Genomic DNA, 26,385 nt, shown 5'->3' on the forward strand with positions numbered 1-26,385 from the left:
CACACACTTGCAAAAGGATTACCAATCACAGTTTTAAATAAGAAAAAAAACTAAAAGTGAGCATACGCATCATAGTCTGAGGTAATGCTGATATCGTCATCAGAGGTCTGGTTATCATCTGGAAGCTGAAAAAGAAAAACTGGTATTACTGAAAAGTCAGGTTGGCAATGGTAACTATACATCAGAAACATAAGGAAAACCAATTTTATTTACAATGAAAAAATGATGGGGGTTATGACTGAGTCAGTAATATATGTTTGTACTAGTCTTCTGGAGTACAGGCAACCCTCGTATAATGCAGCACTTCTACATGGTTTCGCTCTAACATGATTGATAAATTGCGGCAATCCTCACACAACATGGTACTCATATAACACGGTTAGAAAATTATGGCAAACCTCACATAACACCGTACTTTTGAGCTTTTGTGCGGCGGAAATACTGCTATTGACTCGCTAGTCATTACGCAAAAAAAAAAAAAAAAAAATGGGGAAATCTCAGTATTTTATTTTATTGGGAAATCCCATGTAGTGTTCTGTGCTACTGAACTTGTGGTTGTATGAGACTGTAAAAAAATTGTGACTTCGAAGCGTGCAGTTCATTAATTTTAAGGTTTTTGTAAGTTCATTTTGGTTTTTATTTAAATTTTACTGGCTATGTATTATTAAACTTTGTTTTTAAGATCCCTATTGGAATAATTTCTAGCCCTAAATTATGCTTAAGGAAAGTTAAAAAGCACTGCTCAAAAGAAATTTTATTTCTCTAGAATCAAAGACACAAATTTTGGATCGTCTTAAAGAGAGGAAAAGGTATCATATGTGCAAAAAGTTTAAATTTAAATGAAGCAATAGATTCAGAGGGTGAGAGTGCAGATGAATTGTGCAGTTCAAAATTTTACACTAAAAAAGTATAAGGGAAGGCATAAACCTAGCTTGATATCGATGGTTCAACTGATGGTTATCCTACTCAGGTAGCTAACAAACTAAATGAACATTTTGCAACGACATTCACAAGTCAAAGAGCTCAAAGTGATTAGTGGAGTTGGGAGAACGGTAGAGACAACAGATAAATTTGATACAATGAGGTAGAGAGATTTTAAGCCAGAGAAGATCAAAGAGAGGAGATTCCAAATTGCCAAGTCTCTGACAGGGAATATCAGAACGGACATATGCACAATTACCACCTTTGAGGCGAAAGGCATCATACAGCGAATAATTTGGGCAACTGAGATGAGCAGTAGTTGAATCAACCGATAACTGAGATTCTGTCAAAAAATGTACATGGGGTTTGGCAGACTGCAAGTGGAAATGGACATCATTGAGATTAGAATTGAGACCACGTATATTTGTGAAATGAATTAGGAAGTGCTCGGGAGGTTTAGATCTTTTTGCAGATAAGCTTGCTCTATTAGTTTGACAATTCATGGTGTATTCAATAGTAAGAAAAAGTGGGTGGGACATGCTGTATGAAGTAATGAAATTTTTGGATATGGCGTACACATGGTAAGAATATACCCAGATCCTTGACATAACATGGCCTCGACAATGCTCCCGGCATACACACTACTCAGACTCCCTCCAATCACTATCTGGCAGAGTAGAGGTAGCAAGATTATACACTAGCTGATCCAGAAGCCTCCTAGAGAGTTACCAATAGATTCGGTCCGGTGTACTAACTAGCGGCCGGCCTGCAAACACCGTTTTAGAGCTGTACCCTCGAAATGTAAGAAATATTGGATCTCGCCATGATGTTCATCATAACCTCAAAATCATCAATCAAACTGCATGATGGAAGAGATAGGGAAGGGTTGACCGGAACTTAGCTCTAGAGACTAAACATGGGTTCCACCACTTCAAGCCTCCAATAAGCAAAGTGGTGGTATTGCACCGGTTGATGAGAGTCATCTAACACCTAGTACAGCCTGGTAACAAAGAGGGGTGGCATTCCTCCATGTGGTGCGGGTGCCACACCTCGACCCCTGCTTACATTGGTTCACACCTGGGTGGTCACCCACCATGCACTTGTGCATGGAGGTTATACGCAGGATTACTAATGGTCCCACCATCGTGAAGGTGCAAGCAGAGGATTTGGCTGTCACAGACCATCTGGACTTCGCCGAAATTGGGTACACTTGACTTAAGTGTCACCCAAATATCAGTTCCATCAGCGTTTTAGACTCCCAGGTAGCAACTACAGTTTGTCTGGCATATCTGAGACTTCTGTTTAACTTCTGTTCCAGGAAAATTAATGGAGGTACTGGTTAAAGAAGCACTGCAGGATCATCTAGACAAGACTTCAGTTTTAGCTCGGACACAGCATGGTTTTGTTAAGGGAAAGTCTTGCCTGACCAATTTGATTGGATACTATGATGCAGTCACAAAAGAACTGGATGCAGGGAATAACTTTGATATTATATATATGGATCTTAGAAAGGCTTTTAATACTGTTGCACATGAAAGACTGCTGCACAAATTGAAGCAGTGTGGCATTGGAGGCAAATTGCTGCTATGGATAAAGAGATGGTTGAGGGGGAGAAGACAGAGAGTGGTAATCAATGGACACTGCTCATCATGGACTAATGTTATTAGTGGAGTCCCTCAGGGTTCAATGTTGGGCCCATTATTGTTTTCTGTATTTATAAATAATACTGATGATGGTATATCAAGCTTAATGTCCAAGTTTGCAGACGATACAAAGGTTGGCAGGGTTATTAAGGACACTACTGATGCTATGCTGCTGCAACAGGATCTGGAAAGGTTGAGCAGATGGGCTGAAAGGTGGCAAATGAAGTTTAACATTGACAAATGTAAAGTACTACATATGGGAAACAGCAACCCCAGAGCAACGTATCAACTCTGTGGTACTACACTGACAGTGGTAGAGAATGAAAAGGACCTGGGGTAATTGTGCAGGCAGATATGAAGTTCTCTGAGCAGTGGAGATGGGCTGGAAGAGTAGCTCATGGTGTCTTGTCAATGATATACGGGAATTTTTCTAGCAGGGATAAGGAGGTGATTATTTCCTTATATAAGGCAATGGTCAGGCCACACCTTGAGTACTGTATACAGGTCTGGAGGCCTCATTTCAAGAAGGATGTAGAGCTGCTGGAACGAGTACAGAGAAGGGCAACAAGATTAGTGAATGGAACAAAGGATTAAGTTTTGCAAATTACAGTGTCTGGAGACTAGGCACCAGCGAGGTGATCTGATAGAGGTGTATAAAGTCTTGAATGGTTTGAGCATGCTCAATGCCGATGAGATTCTTCCTCTTGCTCAGAATAATCATCTGAGAGGGCATAAATTCAGATTGAGGAAAGACAGATGTAGGATAGATGTGCGGAAATTTGCCTTTAGCCAGCGGGAAGTTGGTTGGTGGAACAGACTTCCATCCCTTGTTGTGGAAGTTGATAGCCTAAATAAATTTAAGGCTCAGCTGGACAGATATTTCAAATGAACAGAGAGGTGAAATGGAAGTGTTTTTTTTTTTTTTTTTTGGCTGATGCTGCATAAGCTTGCTTTCTTGTATCATATGCCTCTACTAATGCTAATGCTAGCTGAGCAATTAGAATCTTATTTTTTGAATGTAGATCCTTCGACTGAAAGGAGTACAGAATTCAAAAGGCAAAAGGTAGCTTCAAAAATGCTTAGCTCAGCTATGAAATTTACAAAGATCTATTAAGAAAAAGCAAACAAACTCAGATTACTGATTTTTTAGAGAGATAAGATAGAGAAAATCTAGATGCTGCAGAAGAAAGTTCAGAAGGTGAAAATATTCTGCAACAGGGGTAACATTCTCTTTTGATTGTGCTAAGCAGCGATGAAGAGGAAGAAAATTAAATGAATGTACATTATCTGACATATATGTATGAGTTTGTAAGGAATTTGTTCAATTATTACTATTTTTAATAAAAATTAAGTTTCCGATAGTTATAAAAAATGGCGTATTTTCGTTAGCTTTTGGAATGTAACCCTCATTTTTGTACTGGTTCTTAGTCTAGTTTAACATGGTTTTGCCCTACACGAGATTTTATAGGAACCTAACTATTGTGTTATATGAGTCACCTGTACAAGCGTAGTCATGCATTTAGTTACTATTTCAAATATTTTTTTTTTGTTTGGGCTCTGCTCAATTTGTTGATCTCTAATAAACATTCGTTTACCACTTAATTTTTATTTACAACTAAGCCCTATTCTTCCTAATGCACCTAGATCTCCTTTAGCTATAGCTGGTAATAGAGGTAATAAAAATTGAAGAAAGCCTCCAGTTTGTTGTGACTGATTTACTTAAGTAATATTCCATCCCTTTTGTGATTTTTTAATATGATAAATTTGAATCTGAGTTAACTGTAAATTAGAATTAGCAGGTTTAGTTTTATCAATTCTTACTCCAACAGTTTGTTTATTTTTATGTGTAAGCAATTTTTTCTTTGATTATCATATATATATATATATATATATATACTTTATAAGATTGATATATCATTTATTTTAATTAAATTTATTTACGATAAAATTCATACAATCGTCTCTGTTCATCATGAGTGAGTTCATTATTTTTCAAGAAAACATCTAGAATTTCTACAATTTGATTTCTTAACCCATTGCTATTATTTCCAGCTACCTTTGATGCAATACTTATTTCTAATTTTTTGTAAAGTTCATTAAAGTTTGAGTACACTGAGTGGTCAGAAATCACGGGATGCCTACCTAGTAATGGGTAGGCCCACCTTTCGCCTAGATAAGGGCAGTCACATGGCAAGGCATTGAGTCCACTATTTCACAAAAGTGTACTACAGGTATTTCCATCCATGCTTGCTGTACCGCTGTCCATAATTCTGTTGTATTCCTGGGTTGAGGATCCAAAGCTTGAATGGATCTTTCCACAGCATCCCAAAGATGCTCCACAGGGTTCATGTCAGGTGAACAGGGAGGCCATTCCACATTGGAAAAATCTGCAGAATGCTCTTTGAACCATGTTCTAGTCACCACGGCTCTGTGGGGAGGTGCATTCTCTTGCTGGAAGAGCCCATTGCCCTGTGGGTACACAATGATCATGAAGGGATGCAGATAGTCTGCAAGGATGGACACAACCTGAACCATTCAGAGAGGCATCTAGATGTAACAGAGATTCCAACGTGTGCTAGCTGAACATGTCCCAGACCATTACCAACCGTCCACCTGCCTGAACAGTTCCTTGTTGACATGACAGGTGCACAGCTTTGTGCAGTTTCCACCAGATACGCACCCTCCCGTCTGCTCAATATAACTGGAAATGAGACTGCAAAAAGGTTGAGAAACATTGAGTTTCTCAAGCTAGATTCTGATAAATGTTTAGATAGAGAATATTTAGAAGCTAATAAATTAAAGATGCCTAGTCAATTAATACAAACTGCAACCACATCTAAAACTAAAATCTTTAGGTGAAAAGAAAAGATGGATTATATCTGATGATAAGAATCTCATTAATCAAGAAAGCTGATAGCCTTTTTATATTTAAAAAAATATAGGAAGGCTATCAGCATTATAATATAAAGGATCAGGATTAGTATACACTGAAAGGACAGAATTCATAGGATACCTGGTTCCTGGGAAACGCGACACTGTCATCCCTCTCGCTAGTGGATGAACCCATGACTTGGCAGGTATATAGGTACACAGAATCACTGCATTCATGTAGACGGTAATTCAATGTCAGTATGGATAAATGTAGTGAGTTAACGACTTTGAAAGAAGGATGATATGGCTACCCGACGCATGGGTCACTCTATCACGGAGGTGTTACAGAAATTGCACTATTCCCATTCAACAGTATCAAGAGTGTACTGGAAATATGCCATTTCCAGAATAACATTTCATCGTGGACAGCGCTGTGCATGGAGAAAGGTGGTGGTTGAAAATGTGGCTGTCGACATCTGTCTCACATTGTTTCAGCCAACCAAAGAGCAACAGTGGCACAAATCACCACCGACTTCAAAGAAGGTGCCAGAAACGTCTCCACCAAGATCATCAGGCGATCATTAGCTGGAATAGGTTATGGAAGCCACTGACCCAACAGAGTCCCACTGCTAACACCAACAGAGTCCCATTGGGTAAAAGAACATCGGCATGGACCTTGGATGATTGGAGATGGGTTTCCTGGTTTGATGAGTCTTGTTTCCAGTTATTTCGAGTGCATGGGAGAGTGCGTATCTGGTGGAAACTGCATGAAGCTATGCACCTGTCATGTTTGTTTGTTTGTTTGTTTGTTATTTGGTTTTTAGGAACATTAGCAACTAAGGCCATATTGCTTCGGGGATATGCGGTGGTCATTCCCTGACCTTTCCGCATCCTCCATATTTGGTGGTCACGGGCTCGAACCCCGATCTAATCAAGAAGCGTGTGCTACACACTGCTGCTCCTGCCCACGGAGGTGCCACCTGTCATGTCAACAAGGAACTGTTCAGGCAGGTGGACGGTCGGTAATGGTCTGGGGCATGTTCAGGTGGCACACGTTGGGATCTCTGTTACATCTAGATGCCTCTCTGAATGGTTCAGGTTGTGTCCATCCTTGCAGACTATCTGCATCCCTTCGTGATCATTGTGCACCCACAAGGCAATGGGCTCTTCCAGCAAGAGAATGCGCCTCCCCAAAGAGCCGTGGTGACTAGAAAATGGTTCAAAGAGCATTCTGCAGATTTTTCCAACATGGAATGGCCTCCCTGTTCACCTGACATGAACCCTGTTGAGCATCTTTGGGATGCTGTGGAAAGGTCCGTTCAAGCTTTGGATCCTCCACCCAGGAATATGACAGAATTATGGACAGCGGTGCAGCAAGCATGGATGGAAACACCTGTGGAACACTTTCATGAGCTAGTGGACTCAGTGCCTCGCCATGTGACTTCCCTTATCTAGGTGAAAGGTGGGCCTACCCATTACTAGGTAGGTATCCTGTGATTTCTGTCCATTCAGTGTACTCAAACTTTAATGAACTTTACAAAAAATTATAAATAAGTATTGCATCAAAGGTAACTGAAAATAATAGCAATGAGTTAAGAAATCAAATTGTAGAAATTCTGTAAAATTGTGTAAACTCAAAACAAAACCATTTTCTATAATGGTTTTTGTTTTTGAGTTCATTTTCTATAATGGCAACTGTATTTTGAACTGGAAATTGATGAAATGTTGTTTGTTGGATTTATTGGTGCAAGGGCTACTAAGGCCATAATGCACCTATTTCAATCTTATTTGGTACATGATTGTTATATTAAATAAAAGGATTCAGATCAGGTGATATTTGTTTATCATTTTGAGGAAGGTAAAAACATCATTAATATCTTGTCAGTCTCTGAGAATCTGTTGTGAGGTAAGTTTATTAGAAGAATATAGATGTGAAGAGAAAGCTGTTTTTCATTCTCTCAGATATAATGGGCATTCAATGATCAAGTGGTTTACTGTGAGTTGAGTTTGACAGTTGCTGCATAGTGGAGGGTCATCCTGAGTGAGTAAATAACTATGAGTTAGGTGAGTATGTCCTATTTGAATTCTAGCAAGTACTACTTCTTCCTTTCTATTGCCTTTTAGGCTTGATAGCCACTTCTTGTGATCGTTTTTAATCTGAAAAAGCTTATTGCTTTTTTCGCCCTGCCAAATGGATAGCCATTTTTTTCTAACATTGCTATGTATGATGTGTTTTAAATCTGTGTAAGGTATCTGCATGTCTGATTTTATGTGACTGGCGTTCTTGGCTGCAAGATCCGCTTGTTCGTTTCCTCTGATTCCAGAGTGCCCAGGTATCCAACAGAAAATTAATTTTTGTCTGTTTGCAAGAAGCTGCACTAACTTGGTTTGAATTTGTTGTAGAAACGGATGACTGAAAGGAAATTTACACTGAAGAGCAGATACAGCACTTAAGGAATCGGTGTAGATAATAGTTTGAGGATATAATGACTGTTTTACATTGTCTAGAGCCATCAGGATAGCATACAGTTCTGCGGTGTAAATACTGTACTCCAAAGGGAGCTGCTGGGATATTGTAATGTTTGGTTGAACTGCAGCTGCTCCAACTTTACTATCTGTCTTGGAACCATCAGTGTAAATTTGGGTAAAACTAGAGAACTGAAAAGAGTGAGTTGCATGGATCTGCTGAATACTGAAATTTGGAAGTGCATGTCAACGTTGGCCAAGGGTATTTGCCATGGTGGCATAGCCGTGCTAATATCTAGAAGTATGTCATTCGTATTTAGTTCCCAACACGTAGTTATGCTTTGTAATCTAATGCCACATGGTTTATTCTGCAAAGGTTTATTATGGTACAAATTATGCCATTTTGGGGTGAATAAATACTGCTTTATAGGATGATGTGGGAAACTTCTGATTTTTGCTGCATAACTTAATTGATGAAATAGTGAAATGAATATTTAAGAACCATATTTTATTAATAATTTATATTTTGATGTGTTTCAAAAGAGAATTTTGGCAAATTACACTTACAGAATTTGATATGAATTTGCTTTGAAATTTATTTATTAAATCAGGTTTTTATTGGATGAGTTACTTACAGGTCCTCTTAAGTCTACTAATTCTTCCCTGAGTCTTCTTATAGTAGCCTCTCTTTGTAATAACAGCCTATGTAGTCGTTCATTAAATTCCATTAACTCACCATGCATTTCTGCAACCTAGAAGATAAAATAAAATTTGGGAAATCATCCTAGAATTATAGTAAATGCAATCAGTTATTTGAACTATTGCCTTATGTTTTATTGTATTTAGGATATACTTAATTAAATTTTACCTTCTGACTATGTTTATCTTCAGTTACAGTTACCATCTTTTAAAACTAACTTCACACAAAATCACTTACATACAGAGATGGCCCATTAACAGATTTTCATAAAATGATTATATCATTAAAACATTCCAAAAGGACTTGAAACATTTCTATATTTAAACATGGATATGATCGATTATCAAATGAAGTGCAATGTCGTAATTGCTATTTTTTAGCAGAGTTACAACATTTTAACTAACCCTGAATTATGTTGCTCAATGACATTTAAAAAATCTTATCAAAACGATAGACCTCACAAATTACCAAGTTTTAATTTTTAAAATTAAAAATGCTACAAATCCATTCTTACGCCGTATGACCTCGATGTGTGGTGGTTGCATTTGAAAATGCCCATGATGAACAAGTTCATAACTGATAAGATGAAAGTCAGGCTACAGCTCACAAGATATTTTTTTAAGAAATACACTGTAGTATTAATATACATGTAGACTGACCAATCAGGTTGACTAGGTGTATCCTGAGGAAAAATGTGGAGGTAATCTTATTGTAGTTTGAATAGATATTCATCACAGTACCTGGGAGTAATTGTGCAGTCTGATATGAAGTTTTCTGAGCAATGCAGACAGGTTGCCAAGGCAGGTCATAGGGTTTTGTCAATGATATATAGGAATTTTTCTAGCAGGGAAAAGGAGGTGATTGTCCCTCTGTATAATGCAATGGTCAGGCCACGCCTTGAGTACTGCATACAGGTCTGGAGGCCTCATTTTAGGAAGGATGTAGATTTGCTTGAGCGTGTACAGAGAAGGGCAACAAGATTGGTGAGGGGGAATGAAGGGATCCTCTTACCAAGAGAGGCTTAAGTCCTGCAAACTGCAGTGACTGGAGACTAGGCACCTGGCGGTGATCTGATTGAGGTGCATAATGCCTTGAATGGGTTGAGCACGCTCAATTCTGATGGGATCCTTCCACTTGTTCAGATTACGAACCTAAGGGGGCATATATTCAAATTAAGAAAAGACAGATGTAGAATAGATGTGCGGAAATTTGCCTTTAGCCAATGGGTGGATAATTGCTAGAACAAACTTCCATCTGTCGTTGTGGAAGTTGATAGGTTAAATAAATTTAAGGAGGAACTGGAGGAACACCATTCTCTCCAAATGCCTGGAGTTCCTCCAGGCATTTGGAGGGAATGGTGTAATTTTTTTTTTTTTTTTTTGGCTGAAGCTGCATAAGCTCATACATTTGTTTTCTTGCATCACATGCCACTACTACTAATATTAAGAGCAGCTGCTTGAATTACACCAAACTTTTCCAAATTTGTTCAAAGAAGGGCAATATAAGACAAAATAATAACAGTAGATTGACACTGACAAAATCCATAATGGCAATCACTGATCATATGGATTTGGTAGTTGAGGGATTTCTCCATTACTTTGGAAAAAATAGAGGTAATTGCAAGAGAGAAATAACTCGACGGGAGAGAATTATCATCCTTTTAAGGGACTGGTTAGATATGAGAAAATTTCATAGCAGAAGGAAAATGCCACTGGAATTAGGTGTAAAAAGGTGACACAGAACAGGAGCAAGCTCAGAATTGAGATTTTGGAAGAACAAGCAGAGCAATGACATTGGGACCTGCAGCAATGACATCAGGAGCAATCCTTCTGGCATCAAGATGATGAACGTTGAGAATTGTTCTAACATCCTTCTGATGGATGACCACAGGGGGCACTAAGTAGAACGTGTTTGGTGTGACATGAAATGGCTATCAAGATCGTCAATACAAGCATTAGAAGAAAAACAGGATGCTAGTAACTTGGCCTTGTTGTTAGTTGAGGATGTAACAGAACCATCTGGTCTTCTTTTCCCAATACTTCCACCTTGGTGGAAGTATTGGGAAAAGAAGTTGTAGCCAACAATTTGAGCAAGAAGCAAGAATGCTCAACTACCATTTGGACACGAAGCAAGAATGCTCAACTACCATTTGGACAAGAAGCAAGAATGCTCAACCATTTGGACAAGAAGCAAGAATGTACAACTACCATTTGGATCAAAGTACATGTTCTCCAAATTTGGACTGATTAATAACAACTTTACAACTGTTGTGAGCTTTAGTGTATGCAGAAAATGAAGTTGAAGACATGGATACAAGCCAATTGCGACATGCCGCATTCTTATATTGAGCAGCCTTAGCACATTTATTGAAAAACCAAGGTTCAGATAGGGGATGAAATTTTATGATTGAATGCAGAATAAAGGATTTAATTCCTAGAGGAGAAATTTCAGACATGATCTGAGAAAACATTGAACTCAGATTTAAAACAGAATTACAAATGAAAAGAAGAACAGAAATCACACAGTTCATCATATTTTGCATAGCTAAACAACACAAGAGTGAGAACGGCTTTAGTAATTTCAGATCAAGTTGTGATCTGAAGTGACTAAAGGACTACTAACATTAATTGTATACTTTAAAGGGTTGTTGAAGCCCACTGGAGTTGTGACCATTAAAATTACTTCATTTTAGGAAAGTTAGATTGCAGAAAGCTGTGCTTCATAGAAAAGAACTGAAAGAGAGTTGTGTGATTAGTGTAATTAGATCAACAGAGGCAACAAATGAATTTGACACAATGGGGTAGAGATATTTTAAGTGGAAGAGATCAAAAACAGGAGAATCTAAATAAGTCAGAGTGGCCATATGCCACCTTTGAAGCAAAAGAAATCATGGAGCAAATAACCAGGAGAACTAAGCTGAGTAGCAGTTGAGGTAATAATAATTGAGACTGCTAGAAAAAGTATGTGGCAAAAGTATATACCTATATATGAGGTTTTTTTTTTTTTTTTTTTTTTGGTAGTTGTTGGCGCATAGGCTTCTGTGGCCATAATGCACCTCCCAAGGTTTTTGCAGTACTTTGATCCAAGCCCGAGGCGGGAATCAAACCCACGACCTTTGGGCTGCCAGGCAAGCACTTTACCCACCCGGCTAGCCCGGTCGGCTATATATGAGGTGTGGCAAGAAAGTTCCTGGAATGGTGCAAAAAAAAAAAAAAAAACACAAAGTGAAGGAGCTCAAAATTGGTTTTATTTTTATTCAAAGTAATCACCACTTGATTGATTGCACTTATTACACCATTCTAAAAGTTTCTGAAAAAGAGTCAGCAAAGGCATTCAAAGAGATGATGATGATGTTCAGTTCAGCACTTTGGTTTTTTCTTTATGTCCTCAACATCCTGAAATCACTTTCCTTTGAATGCAGTTTCCATCCTGGGGAAGGGGAAGAAATCTGCTGATGATAGATCAAGAGCGTAGGGTGGATGGTTCATCTGTACAATGCCATGTTTCTTCCTGACAAATGGAATTTGTGGGCGCATTGTCGTGCAACAAGAACCAGCTGCCTTTTCGCTTGAAATTGCAACATCACCCAAGAAATACAATTCAATAGTCTCTGAAGCAGCCGTACATAGAATGCAGCATTAACTCTCTTCCCATCAGATACAAATTCCTTACGAATCACACCCTGTTTGTTGAAAATCATGATCAGCTTTGTCTTGATCCTGAATTTCTGTAAACAAAACTTTTTAGGCCTTGGTAAAGATTTTGAAGTGAGGGGCATGTTGTGATTCTTCGCTTCTGCGTTGCACTGAAACACCTAACACTCATCGCAGCAATACAGATAAGAAAGTTAAGATGAAGAAGTCTTTGCATAACACTCTTTGTTGCTTCAACTCATCCATGAGGCTGTGTGGCAGAAATTTTGCACAGCCTTTTTCTTTTCACTAAATATTCATGCAAAATTTGACAAATCATCTTCTTATTCATATCTAACTAATCAGCTATCATTCTGATGGGCAAACAACAATCTCTTTCCACAATTTCCTGAACTTTTGCAATTCTCTCCTCATTTTGAGAGGTTGATGGAGACCAACTTCATACATTTCTGTTGAGATTTTCCCAGTTTAAAGAAATGAAATACACCCAAGTAATGCATCTGCAATACAAGGACTATTTAGTTGCAAGGCCGCTAGACAGTCAACCAGACAGAACCTATCAGTCCGAATCTCGCTGTCACCACTCTGACAGATAGTAACTGAAGGAAGTCTGAGTAGTGTGTAGGTGGGAGGCATTGTAGAGGCCATGTTATGTCAAGGGCCTGGATATATTCTTCACATATATGCTGTGTGTACACCATATCCAAAATTTTCATTTCTTCGTACATGTCCTCTCCACCTTTTCTTAATACAGAATATATCGTGAACTGTCAGACTAATAGAACAAAGTTATCGGCGAAAAGGTCTAAACCTCCCAAATACTTCCTCATTCATTTCACAAAATACATGGTCTCGGTTCCAATCTCAATGATGTCCATTTCCATTTAGATCTTCTGCCAAGCTCTAAGTGTCCATTTACACTTAGATCTTCTGCCAAGCTGTACTTGGCAGAAGACCTAAGTGGAACAGAATCTCCATTATCAGTTGATTCAACCACTGCTCATCTCAGTTGTCTTAATTATACCCTGTATGATTCCTTAGCTTCAAAGCTGCTATTTGTGCATATGTCTGCTCTGATACTCCCTGCCAGAGACTTAGTAATTTGGAATTTCCTTCTTTCAATCTTCTTTGGCTTAAAATCACTCTATCCCATTCTGTGAAATCTATCTGTTGCATCTATTGTCCTACTAACTCCACTAATCACTTGGAACATTTTGACCTCCACTCTTTGAAACTCCACTGTCTCTAGTTCCACTTTCCCCAACAGTGAGATAATTTTCTTGGTGATTTTGATGTTCACAACTGCAGGCTGGCTTGCGTTTTCTAGTCACCAGCTGGCTCAGATGCTGATGCTTTTGCAATTAATAATGACCTTGCACAGATTGTTCATTTACCTACCTGAATAGTCAACAATCCTACCTATGCAAATGTGCTTGATCTTTTTCCCACAAACAACCCTTCCAACTACACCAACTATCACTCACGTGACAGTTGGTGTAGTTGGAAGATCACAACTTAGTGCTCTCTTCTCCAGTGGAAACTTTCTCTCGTGGCCATTCTCAACCTCGTTTTGTTTGGCATTATAAGAATGCAAAATAGGATGATCTGTGAGATTTCTTTTCTTCTCTTGCTTGATCAGATTACTGTTTCAAATGTTCTGATGTCAACATTTGTCAGATTGTGTCAGCGAAATTATTCTTGTAGGGATGAAATCCTTTAATCCACACTCCACCTTAAAATGTTGTCCTTTATCTAAACTTTGGTTTTCCAATAATTGAGCACTAAGGCTGGTCAAGATAAGAATGTTGCATATCACAACTGGCTTGTATCCAAATCTCCAGGTTAATTTTTTGCCTCCACTAAACATGCAATAAATGTATAGCAGTTATCAGTCCAAACTAGGTTTTGAACAGGCTAAGAGTAGAAAACCTGCTTCTTGTTCAAATAGTAGTCAAGTTTTCTGGTCTCTTGCCAAAGCCAGATGGTTCTATTGCCACTTCAGCCAAAGATAAAGTTGATCTGCTAGCATCCTGCTTTTCTTCCAACTTGTGTATTAATGATCTTGGTAAACCACTTCCCACTATTTCCAGTATGCTCCATTCAATACCTCCTGTGGTCTTCTGTCAAAAGGATATCAGAAGGATTTTGGCAAATCTTGAAGCCAAGAAAGCTGCAGTTCCTGATGGTACAGCAGACTTTCGATATACCGGGGTAGCATTAACCGGGACACTTCGACTCCAAATTTAAAAAAAAAAAAAAAAAATCAACCAGAAATCATAAAATTCAAGTAATAACTAGAATAGGTATAAACAGATGTTTTGCAAGACATAAATAAGGGACAAAAAGTGGTGTTACAAGTCATCATTGGGAGATTATTATCTTGTAACCCCCGCTATCTTCGCACCAGCAGCTCAAAAAAAAAAAGACCAAATGTTTATTTGTTTTAGTGCATCGCATTCATTATTTATGTTAGGGATGTCAGAAATTTTTTTTTATAGTAACTATTGTATTTTTTTTTTGTTTGTTTGTTTAGAAATCGCGAAAATGATGGGCAAACGCCAAGAGTTCAAAAGCTCATACATTTGTTTTCTTGCATCACATGCCACTACTACTACTACTACTACATTCAACTCATGCATGGTACTAAGTACTTTAGGTTCTAATACGTTTCATGTTTGGGGTTTTCATAAAAAAATAAAAAATAAATAATCTTTGATATTCATTCTACTCCATTGCAAAATCATGCCACTGAATGTTAATGCTACTAATGAAATTAGTTATTACTTGCAACATGCCTGTCTACTAGACAATCTCTGTACCACCAACTGTTGGAGGATGTTTGAACTACAAACAGAATTACTGTTGCAAATCAAAAAGATTGCATATGACAGTTTTTCAGATCCACCACTATTCTTTCTCTATCCATGCATTTTCACTAACAAGACTGTTGTTTTTGTTCTTCACAACCATATTTTTTTTGCTTTTTTCTATCAGGAAACATATTTCTGAACAGAGCAGTTGCATGATTAGTCCAACTCAGAAGATTATATTCTATAACAAAAGGTGCAAATAAATATTCAGCACATATGCATTTCTTTTTATGTGCCACATGCTGTTGTTATGCTTATATGTTTACAAATATCTGATTACATTGCATTTCCTTGAAATTTCACATCTACATACAGTACACAGGGCAAACACATTACTTTTTTTTCAGATTTTAAAATATATTGAAAATCTTGTGTACATCTTCTTTTTATTCTGCCTCCTTATTGGAGGTTGGTGATCACTATGCTGTATCTCTCTCTCTGTCTTGGGCTAGGTGAAAAAGTTCCTCAGCTGATCTGCTGGTTCAGTTGCAGATATTTTTCAGCCATGAAAGTTCCCTCCCCCCATGCCCCTCTCTCCCTCTATTATTATATACCTTGTATATAAAAGAGGTAAACTGCAGCCTTTATCAACCCACTGCAGAATGGAAGCCTCCTCAACAATTCATGCTGAGGGAAATAGACCATAATCTGCCACACTGGTCCAGTGCTGGTTGGCAGATCGACCGTATTTAGCAGTCAGGGGCTTGAACCCTGGTTTACTCAAAGAGCGTGTGCTACTGCACTCCCACTCCTGACCACTCAGCTAAGAAATATATCTTCCTAAATTTTACATAAAACTTCTTTGGTATCTTAGCAAAAGACAATGTTAATTAGCTTTGCACTACACAATGAAATGCTCATGTATAATAGAGAATAATGCTATTATTGTTCATTTCTATTTTGCACCCTAGCAGACTGCCGAAATACATCCTAGTAGACTACCGCAGTACATCCATGTGCCAATTCATTAATGAAAATAAGCAAAAAATTGCAAAATTAAAAAAACAATCCAATTTTAATGTATTTTGTTATGGTTTTTGCAAAAAGAAAAAGATAGAGAAACTCTTTCACCAACTACATTACTACAGTGAGACAGAGATGGATCAAACAGAATAAAAAAGACAGATTCTTGATTGTAAATCCAGAGTTTGTAGCTATGCAAATGGTGCTATGACACTCAAGGGGGTGGAGAATAAAGAGACCTAGAAATAATCATACAGTCTGACAAAGTTCTCTGAGCAGCGCAGAGAGGCTGCTAGGGTACTCATGGGATTCAGTCAATGAGATACCAGAATTTTGCTAGCAAAATTACACAAGGTATATAATATTTTTAGGATAAAGAGGTACTTATTCTGTTGTAGAAGAACCTTGATAGCTGCTAAAACCTCATTTTAAAAAGGATGTGAATCCATTGAAATGGGTGCAGAGAAGAGCAATGAGATTAGTCTAGGATACAAAAGACTTCAGTTCTTCAAGTTAAGTTTCACCATCTGGAAACAAAGCATCTGGTAGGAAATCCAACCAAAGTGTTTAATGTTTTAAATTGAATAAGCTATATTATTATTAGCTATATGGTGCAAGGAAACCTGAGGCTTATGCTGCACCAGCCAAAAAAAAAAATTTCTGAATTACCCTGAGAGAGAGAGAGAGAGAGAGAGAGAGAGAGAGAGAGAGAGAGAGAGAGAGAGAGAGAGAGAGAGAAGAATGATGATATCCAGCTCAGGATCCTGGGTGTGCCAAGCCCATACTCACCAGATGTGAGCCTCTAGGTTACATATGTTGATGGTATATTTACTATTTCTTGGATTTATATTAAAGGAACATAAAATTACATTGAAAAAGGATGGCTGTAGGTTAAATGTGCAAAAAATTTTATGGAACAAAGTAATAAAATGCAATAGTTTAATACAGTCACTACAGAGTACCAAGAAAAATAAGTTTCACTTTATTATTAAATATACCAAGAAGTTAAAGTTATATATTACATAATAGTGATAAAGGACACTGCTTACTTGAACTAGCTTCTTTTCATATTCACTGGCTTCAAATTGATGATCAATATAAGGCTTTGGTTCTGGGACTGCTGGATATATATCACCAACTACAGATGACAGAGCTGTATAAAACACACACTGTAAAACCTCAGTATAAATCATCCAATAAAACATAAATAATATGATTTTTTAAAAATTCATAATACTGTGTTCATGTGAAAAAAATTTAATTAATTAAATGCTAATAAGTATAAATTAATCAGAAGTTAATGTAAAATCACACCTTACCAATTAGATATTTTTTTAAGAAATTAAAAATCTTTAGAGGTCTAAAGATCTTTTCTCTTCATTTTTCTTAGCCTTAAGGATTAATAATACTTTTAAAATTCCTCGTTAGGATTTTAAAATTTAATAAGGATAGTGAGGCAGCTGCTGCTTTTGTGTAATTTAACTTTTCTTCATCCTCTTTCATCAGCAATAGATTTTTTGCCTTAAACCATTGCAACTATTTCTTCTTCTACCACCATGTGATATCCAGACACAACAGTAGATTCTATTGATATGGGGTTAGACAGTAATCAACAAATGAAATATGATCCTTTAGGAATTTGCAAGTGCTGATGTTTTTTCCGAAGAATAATTCTTGTGGATTCCTTGTCTTTATTTAATTTCATTAATTATGGAAGAGGCTCTCTTCTATTGGATGGCATGAAGATTCATCTCCTTGGATGGGGGAGGCATAGATTTACACAGCTTAGAAAGAGCGTTGCTTTGTGATATAGTAAGTGTTCTTTTTTCTACAACAGTCTTAGAGACATAACTGTAACCACGTTTGTCTTTGTAGCAAAGTTACTTTTGGTACAGTCATGACATGGTCCACTGCACTTTATTTGAACCCCTACTCCTTCAATTTGCATGTTCCTTCTGTTCCATTCACCTCTAGTTTGAATGCTTGTGACTTGTTTTATTTGTCCTCTCATTTGATTTACCCTAACAGAACTTTATTATGATTGATTATTTATCTAAGTTAATTCTGCTTATTATGATTTGGTTTTCAAGGTTAATCTGCATATTTGTAGTTGGCTTAGACCTATCAATTGGTTGATTAAATTTAAATTTGCATTTTGTTTATGCTTGTTTATTTAAACTATATAGGTCAGTGACCAGAGCATATGTTACATTTTTGAATTTAATTTGTCTATTATTTTTCATTTAGTATTTGGATTATAGGGGGACACCTACTGCAGACAGACAGCAGTCAATGACTAAAATATGATCTTTCTGGAATTCACAAGTGCTGATGTTTTCTGAAGAAGTGGTGCTCATGAGTCCAATTAAATAATTTCATTTATTGTGGAAGTTGATGTTTTCTTTAGTGAATGTGATGGTGTTTCCTTGGCCAGATGGTTGTGCATTTGAACTGATAAAGATTATGTTATTTTAGTTCCTTTTTGATTTTATTTTAATTGAACATTAGGGTATCTTAGTATTCAGGCACCAGAATCACATTTTACCCAATACAATCCTAATTGTAGCATTAATTTGCTGGATTATTATTATTTTTTTTTTGTGGCATAATTGGTGATTTTAATAATTTTAAAATATTACTGTGAAACCATTAAGAAAAAATTGTGTAATTAAATTTTCATTAAAGAAAAATCTCCATTCTGCATAAATAAAATATACACATAAAAAGAAGGTAGCAGAAAGTTACTAAAGTCTGAATTACTGAGTTCTTACCATGGTTCAATTGAGTTTTATTGGCGCATCAGCAACTTAGGCTATAATGCGCACCATGGTTCAAAAATACAGCAGAGTTCAGTTTCAGGATATAAAAACAACAAAAGAAATAAGCAAACAATAAAACACAGTTTCTAATTTTAAAAAGAAATTTTGTTTCTAAAAGACAAAATGTTTATTTTTAATTAAAAAAAAAAAAAAACCTAAAAGACAATGTTTTCTTAGTATCACATAGCATCATTCGGAATATAACTATGCAATAAAAAACAAAATTGCATCAAAGGCATCATTATACAGGTGGCATTAAACTCAGTTTCCTGTGCAATGTGGGCCACCTGTGTTGTGGCGCACAACATGTGCATTTATCATTAAAGAATATTATAAAAATGATGGCAGTATCATGGCAGTTTAAGCTTCCTTTACTACCATTTCAACATTTACAATTATCATCCAATGTCATCCATTCATGTCATTAAGACAGGGATTAAGAACTTTGAGGAAACTGTTCTACATTAAAGAAAGACACGTATATAGAAGGGGTGCAAGAATATTTGCTGATGGTATCAAGACAGTTTTAGGTGTGTCTGAAAACTGAGAGCTTAGGGGGATTCACAGACCTAAAGATTAACAGTAGCTGCAGATAGCGGTGCAAGCGATTCTTGCACTGCTTCTATTAGATTGGAGGGTGGGGTGCTGGAGTTTTCAGGGACTGGTGGGAGTCATCACGAAACAAATAAATACATGGGCTGGTAACTAAGAATAGGTGCATTTATACTTGCAGGTACACCAATATTAGGAGTATGGTAAATAAATTTGAATTTGAAGTGCTGGTCAAGATATCAAAGGTAGATATTGTTGGGATATCAGAGACTTGGTGTCACACTGATATAAGCAGTGCAGAATTGGAATTTGGATAGTACAATGTGTACAGAAAGGATAGGAAGGGAGGAAGGGGTTATGTTGTTAGTTAAGAAAAACATAAAATCTAAGGAAGTGCATCCATTGACACAGACAGTCAGTGCAATGTTGAGTCAGTTTGGTATGGGAAATGGGTTTTGAAATACCCGGATAGTAGGGGATGTATGTGGTGGAAACAGATGTAAAAGCATCCCTGTGACTGTTGTTCATACCTCTTAAACACCTCTCAATAATGCTCTGGGGATAACCACATGTTACCAGGTTCGCTGTAACACGTTTAATCTCTTCGCCTCTCTCTTCAGAAGAGGAGCAGTGGGACCCCACCCTTTCCAATAAAGCCTTAACCACACTACTTTTGTGGCAACTGAACTGAGCTGTTTTGAAGCGTGTGTATTGGCCCCGACACATAGGTTTTCTGTAAACCTTAGTTTTCAAGTGTCGGCCTTCTCTGTATACACAGGTCTAGGAATGGAAGGGCTCCCTTCTCAACCTCCGAAGTAAAGCGAATATAAGGCGAACTGCTATTCAACCACTTGAGTATTTCTATTTCGTGTCCTCTTTGTATCACCGTGAATGTGTCATCGACATATCTCTTCCATGCATGTAATGGGGGAGGACTACAGCTCCTCAACATCCTATCTTCAAATTGTTCCATTGCGAAGTTGGCTATAATTGCACTAATAGGTGAACCTACGGCCACTCCACAAATCTGCTGGTACATAACCTTTTGGAATAACATAGTGGTACTACTTAAACATAAGCCAACACCTTCACAAATATCTTCACCACTTAGGGCTGTCCTATCTTTCAAAGTACCATCTCTACTCAAAGCATTCCGTACACAATCCAAGCAGTGTTCGACAATGACATCCTTTGATGTCATTTCTTTGTTCACATGTATACCTTTCAAACACAGCTTGGATTGTGTTTCAAACACAACTTGGAAGTTTTTTAAAACAGGCAATGACCTGCTGATCCATGGGTTGGATTAGAGGAGTTGTGCTTGGTGATAGATATTTAATGCAAATAAAGTTGTATTCCCCTGCCAAATCGTCTTCCAAGCCAGGGGGATGAGTAGGAGCATCGTCCAAAACCAAGAAGGCCTTTACAGTAAATTATAACTTTCTAGATAAGCTTTCACACTTGAGGCAAACACTTGTGAATCTACTCCAGGAAAAACTTTGTACCCAAGCCTTATTGTTAGCCCTCCACATTACATTTAGTTTACTTTTTATGATATTGTTCTTCTTAAAAACTCTTGGATTTTCTGAATGATAAACGAGCAATGGTTTAATTTTGCAGTCCACACTAGCATTACTACACAGCAAGAGTGTTAATCTGTCTTTCATTGGTTTGTGTCTGGGCAATGCTTTTTCCTCTTTTGCGATGTAGGTTCTTCTAGGCATTTTTTTCCAGAATAGGTCTGTCTCATCACAATTAAAAACTTGAGGGATAAATCCCTCAGTGTCTACATAGTTTTTGAAATGTTCAACAACTTTTTAGCATCTTCTGCATTCGAGATTGAAGCCTCTCCATGCCTAACTACACTATGAATGCCTGTTCGCCTTTTAAATTTTTCGAACCAGCCCCAATTTGCGATGAAATCGCCACTAGTTCCTGGGTTATTTTGCTGCAGGTCATCATATAACTGCCTTACTTTTTTTGCAGATGACAGATTTTGAAATACTATCACCAGCCATTTGCTTTTCAGAAATCCATACTAATAAAAGATTTTCCACGTCTTCATACATTCGTGATCTTTTAGCAGTAAGAATTTTTACACCTTTTGCCACATCAGCCGCTTTAACTGCTTCTTTATTTTTAATTATGCTGCTTACCATAGTTCTCGGCATGTTAAGTTCCAGCACTAAGTTGGAAACAAGTGTTCCACTTCCAAACTTAGTAATGATTTCTTTTTTCAATTCAATTATGGTTCTCACAGCTTTCCTTTTTGGTTGTTTTTCTTCAGTACACTTTTTTGGGACCATGGTCACTTCTTTTTACAAAGATAACTGCAAAAAATTGCAAAATTAAAAAAAAATTTCAAAGAGAAAATAACAGGTGATGTGCAGTGAATGATCGCAAAAGGCTAGAATAACCATGTGGTGGGAGACTTTTCGTGACAAATATAGGGGCTGACGAATATAGAGGTTCCACTTTGTGTGTGTGTGTGTGTGTATATATATATGTACATATATATACGATAAATTTATATTTATTTCAAACAATATAGCTTAAGATAAAGGTGTGTAACCATAACAAAGGGCACTAATAGTCTCAATATATAGTGAAGTCATACTAATTCTAATATTAACAAAATAAACAATCAATATTACCATAATGTCATTACTGAATAAGGCTTACATTGAAAGACATGTCAACTGGGGCTAGCGCCTCTCAATATATGCCATCAATAACAACATGAGCTATCTGTTTCTGCTAGTTACATTCCAGCCTCACCATATTAATATATACTAAATATAGTATATATAATAGCTTTAAGATTAAATTTAAGTAGCTAAATGTGCTAATGATGCCCAATATAAATCTCACAAAATAAAATAGGAACAGCAGACTGGCAAAAATATAACTGCTAGCCCTACAGATAGCCATACTCTTAAACATAGGTGGGTATATGGGAGATGTGTTAGGGTAACTAGGAATAGGAATAGGTGCATGTATGCTTGCATGTATACCAATGCTAGAAGTATAGTAAATAAATTTGATGAATTTGAAGTGTTGGTCAAGACATCAAAGGCGGATATTGTTGGGACAGCAGAGACGTGGTGTCACCCAGATATAAGGAATTCAGAACTGGAATTTGGGTAGTACAATGTGTACAGAAAGGATAGACAGGATAGGAAGGAAGGCGGTGTTATGCTGTTAATTAAGAAAAACAAAAAATCAAAAGAACTGCACCCAGTTGATATAGATGAACAGTGCACTGTTGAGTCAGTTTGGTGTGACATAAGCACTGCGAAAGCAAAAATAAGACTAGGAGTGTGTTATAGGCCTAATGCCTCGAATGAGTACAATGAAGAATTGTACAGAGAAATAGAGTGGGCTAATAAATCAGAATGTCTTATAATGGGGGATTTTAACTTCCCAGATATTGACTGGAACTTGTGGGTTGGTCACTCACACACTAGTCAGACTTTTGTGGATTTACTGGATGATTGTTTTCTGCAGCAGCATGTTCGAGAGGCAACCAGAGAAAGTAATACTCTTGATCTGGTTATCAGCAGTGATCATTCGTGTATTAAGAATTTGCAGATAAAGGGACCACTAGGTGGCAGTGATCACAGTGTACTGACGTGGGATTTACTTAAAGATTTAATTACCATCAGGGGTAAAGGAAAGGGTTTTTGCTTCCACAAAGGTGAGTACAGTGGTCTCAGACAATTTTTAAATTCTGTACAGTGGGATCAACTGACGATGTTACCAACAGTAAATTCTAAGTGGGAAGCATCGTGGATGCTACTAAAAGTTTCATACCTATTAAGAAATATTGTTCAAGGTTTAGGCCTAAATGGTTATCAAATGAACTAATGAGACTCGTAACAGAGAAGAAAAATGCGCGGCATGCATATAAATTATCAAGTGACTCAGAAGCCTATGGGAGATATAAGCTAGTCTGTAATCAGGTCACAAAGGAGGTTAGGCAGGCGAAGGCAGATTATGAGAAATCCTTGGCAAAAAAATTAAGAGTAGGAGACCGGCAGAATTACTTAACAAGTACAGGTCACTGTTGAACAAAGGCCGAGAATTAGGGTTGAATTTGAAAGTGTCTGCAATTCTGCCCAGACACGATAGGAGGGAGTATATGATGAGAGCCTTGTCGATCAATTCGGCCCTGGAAAGATTGTGCAAGGCTCAAGGGGTAGAATTTTTTTCAGCCTGGACTGTACTTGTTAACAGGAGAGATTGCTTCTACAGGGATGGGATACACTTAAATAGAAAGGGTGCAAGAATATTTGCTGATGCTATCGAGGCAGTGTTAAGTGGGTCGGAAAACTGCTAGCTTGGGGGGAGTCAAAGACCAATAGATTGACAGTAGCCACTGGCAGAGGTGAAAGAGATTCTTGCACTGCATCTATTAGAATGAGCAGAAGCCTGAAAAACAAGATGCATGGTATTTCAGAGACTGCTGGGAGCCATTGCGGTACAAGTAAACACATGGGTTGTGTTAGGGTAGCTAAGAATAGAAACAGGTGCAGGTATACTTGCGTGTACACCAATGCTAAGAGTTTAGTAAATAAATTTGATGAATTTGAGGTATTGCTCAAAACATCGAAAGCAGATATTGATGGGATATCAGAGACATGGTGTCACACAGATATAAGGGATGCAGAACTGCAATTTGGGGAGTACAACGTCTACAGCAAGGATAGACAGGATAGGAAGGGGGGAGGGGTTATGCTATTAGTTAAGAAACACAAAAACCAAGGAAGTGAAGCCAGTCGACATCGCTGGACAGTGCAGTGTTGAGTCAGTTTGGTGTGACATAAGCATTGGGAGATCAAAATTGAGAGTAGGAGTGTGCTATAGGCCTAATGACTCTGATGAGTATAATAAGGAACTGTACAGGGAAATAGAGTGGGCCAGTAAATCAGAGAGTCTTATAATGGGAGATTTTAATTTCCCAGATATTGACTGGAATTTGGGGGCTGGTTACTCACACACCAGCAGGGCTTTTGTGCATTTATTGGATGATTGTTTTCTACATCAGCATGTTCGGGAGGCAACTAGAGGGAGTAATACTCTTGATTTGATTATCAGCAGTGATTCTTCATGCATTAAGAATCTGCAGATAAATGAACCACTAGGTGGCAGTGATCACAGTGTGCTGAAGTGGGATTTACTCAAAGAGGTAACTACCATTAGGGGTAAAGGGAAGGGTTATTGCTTCCGTAAAGGCGACTACGATGGACTGAGACAGTATTTAAATTCTATACAGTGGGACCAACTGATGATGTTACCAACAGCAAATTCAAAATGGGAAGCATTTAAAGAACTTATCTTGGAAGCTACTAGGCTTTACATACCAACTAAGAAATATTGTTCAAGGTTTAGGCCAAAATGGATGTCAGATGAACTAATGAGGCATATGGCAGAGAAGAAAAATGCATGGGATACTTACAAATTAACACATGACACAGAAGCCTATGATAGATACAAGTTGATATGCAACCAAGTTACAAAGGAGGTTAGGCAGGCGAAGGCAGATTACGAGAAATCCTTGGCAAGGGATGCAAAGAAAAACAGCAAAGAGTTCTTTACTTATGTAAACTCTAGAAGGAAGGGGATGAATCAGATTGGTCCACTTGATATTGATGGGTCAACTGTTGATGATCCTGCTCAGGTAGCTAACAAACTAAATGAATATTTTGCATCGACATTCACACATGAGGAGTTATTCAGCAAGGGGAATGCCAGAGGTGTATTCAACTCTAGCAGTAAGCTACAGAATCTTGAAATAACTGGGAGTAAAGTGGAGGAGAAACTGTTGAAGATAAACACAAGAAAGGCACCCGGGGTGGATGGGATCTATCCAGTTATATTAAAGGAGGCAGCAGAGGAAGTAAGCAAACCCTTAGCCATAATTATGAGAGCTTCCTTGGACTCAGGGGAGGTACCCATGGACTGGAGATCTGCAAATGTGACCCCAATTCACAAAGGAGGATCAAAGGCTGACACAAGTAATTATAGACCTGTGAGCTTAACTTCTGTTCCAGGAAAATTAATGGAGGCACTGGTTAAAGAAGCACTGCAGGATCATTTAGACAAGACTTCAGTTATAGCTCAGACACAGCATGGTTTTGTTAAGGGGAAGTCTTGCCTGACCAACTTGATTGGATACTATGATGCAGTCACAAAAGAACTGGATGCAGGGAATAACTTTGATATTATATACTTGGATCTTAGAAAGGCTTTTGATACTGTTGCACATGGAAGACTGCTAAACAAATTGGAGCAGTGTGACATTGGAGGCAAATTGCTGCTATGGATAAAGGGGTGGTTGAGGGGGAGAAGGCAGAGAGTGGTAATCAATGGACACTGCTCATCGTGGACTAATGTTATTAGTGGAGTCCCTCAGGGCTCAGCGTTGGGTCCATTATTGTTTTCTGTATTTATAAATGATATTGATGATGGTATATCAAGCTTAATGTCCAAGTTTGCAGATGATACAAAGGTTGGCAGGGTTGTCAAGGACACTACTGACACTATGCTGCTGCAACAGGATCTGGAAAGGTTGAGCAGATGGGCTGAGAGGTGGCAAATGAAGTTTAACATTGACAAATGTAAAGTACTACACATGGGAAACAGCAACCCCAGAGCAACATATCAACTCTGTGGTACTACACTGACAGTGGAAGATCCTCCCCATGGCCGCTTCCAAGCGTGCACGTGTGTGTGACATCTCCGTAAATTGTGACCTGGTTTACTATTTTAAAGTTAGCGCCAAACTCTGGATTTGTGTTGGATCAAAGCCATTAAGGAACTGGAACACCTTGGTGAGTTTTGTTTTAACTTTCTTTGGGTAGAAGTGAGATTCTGTTTGCGTTATTTATCCAACGCTAACGACAATGGGTCTGCAGTTAAAAGCGC

At 37.8% G+C, this 26,385-nt stretch overlaps 1 protein-coding gene across 2 annotated transcripts in view; it reads right to left on the reverse strand.

The window, feature by feature from the left end:
• Positions 1-26,385, reverse strand: part of LOC150076729 (sorting nexin-29-like) — a 275,665-nt gene that overhangs the window by 44,390 nt on the left and 204,890 nt on the right. For both annotated transcript variants that reach the window (XM_090386732.1, XM_090386733.1), the window contains 3 exons: positions 17,137-17,240; positions 8,537-8,653; positions 67-125 (listed from right to left, as the gene is read on the reverse strand). In XM_090386732.1, coding sequence (XP_090242858.1) covers positions 67-125; positions 8,537-8,653; positions 17,137-17,240 — 280 coding nt within the window. The remainder of the gene's footprint in view (positions 1-66; positions 126-8,536; positions 8,654-17,136; positions 17,241-26,385) is intronic.

Source organism: Mastigoproctus giganteus, chromosome 12, assembly GCF_048544385.1.
Source record: "Mastigoproctus giganteus isolate SK-2022 chromosome 12, ASM4854438v1, whole genome shotgun sequence".
Taxonomy (NCBI): Eukaryota; Metazoa; Arthropoda; class Arachnida; order Uropygi; family Thelyphonidae; genus Mastigoproctus; species Mastigoproctus giganteus.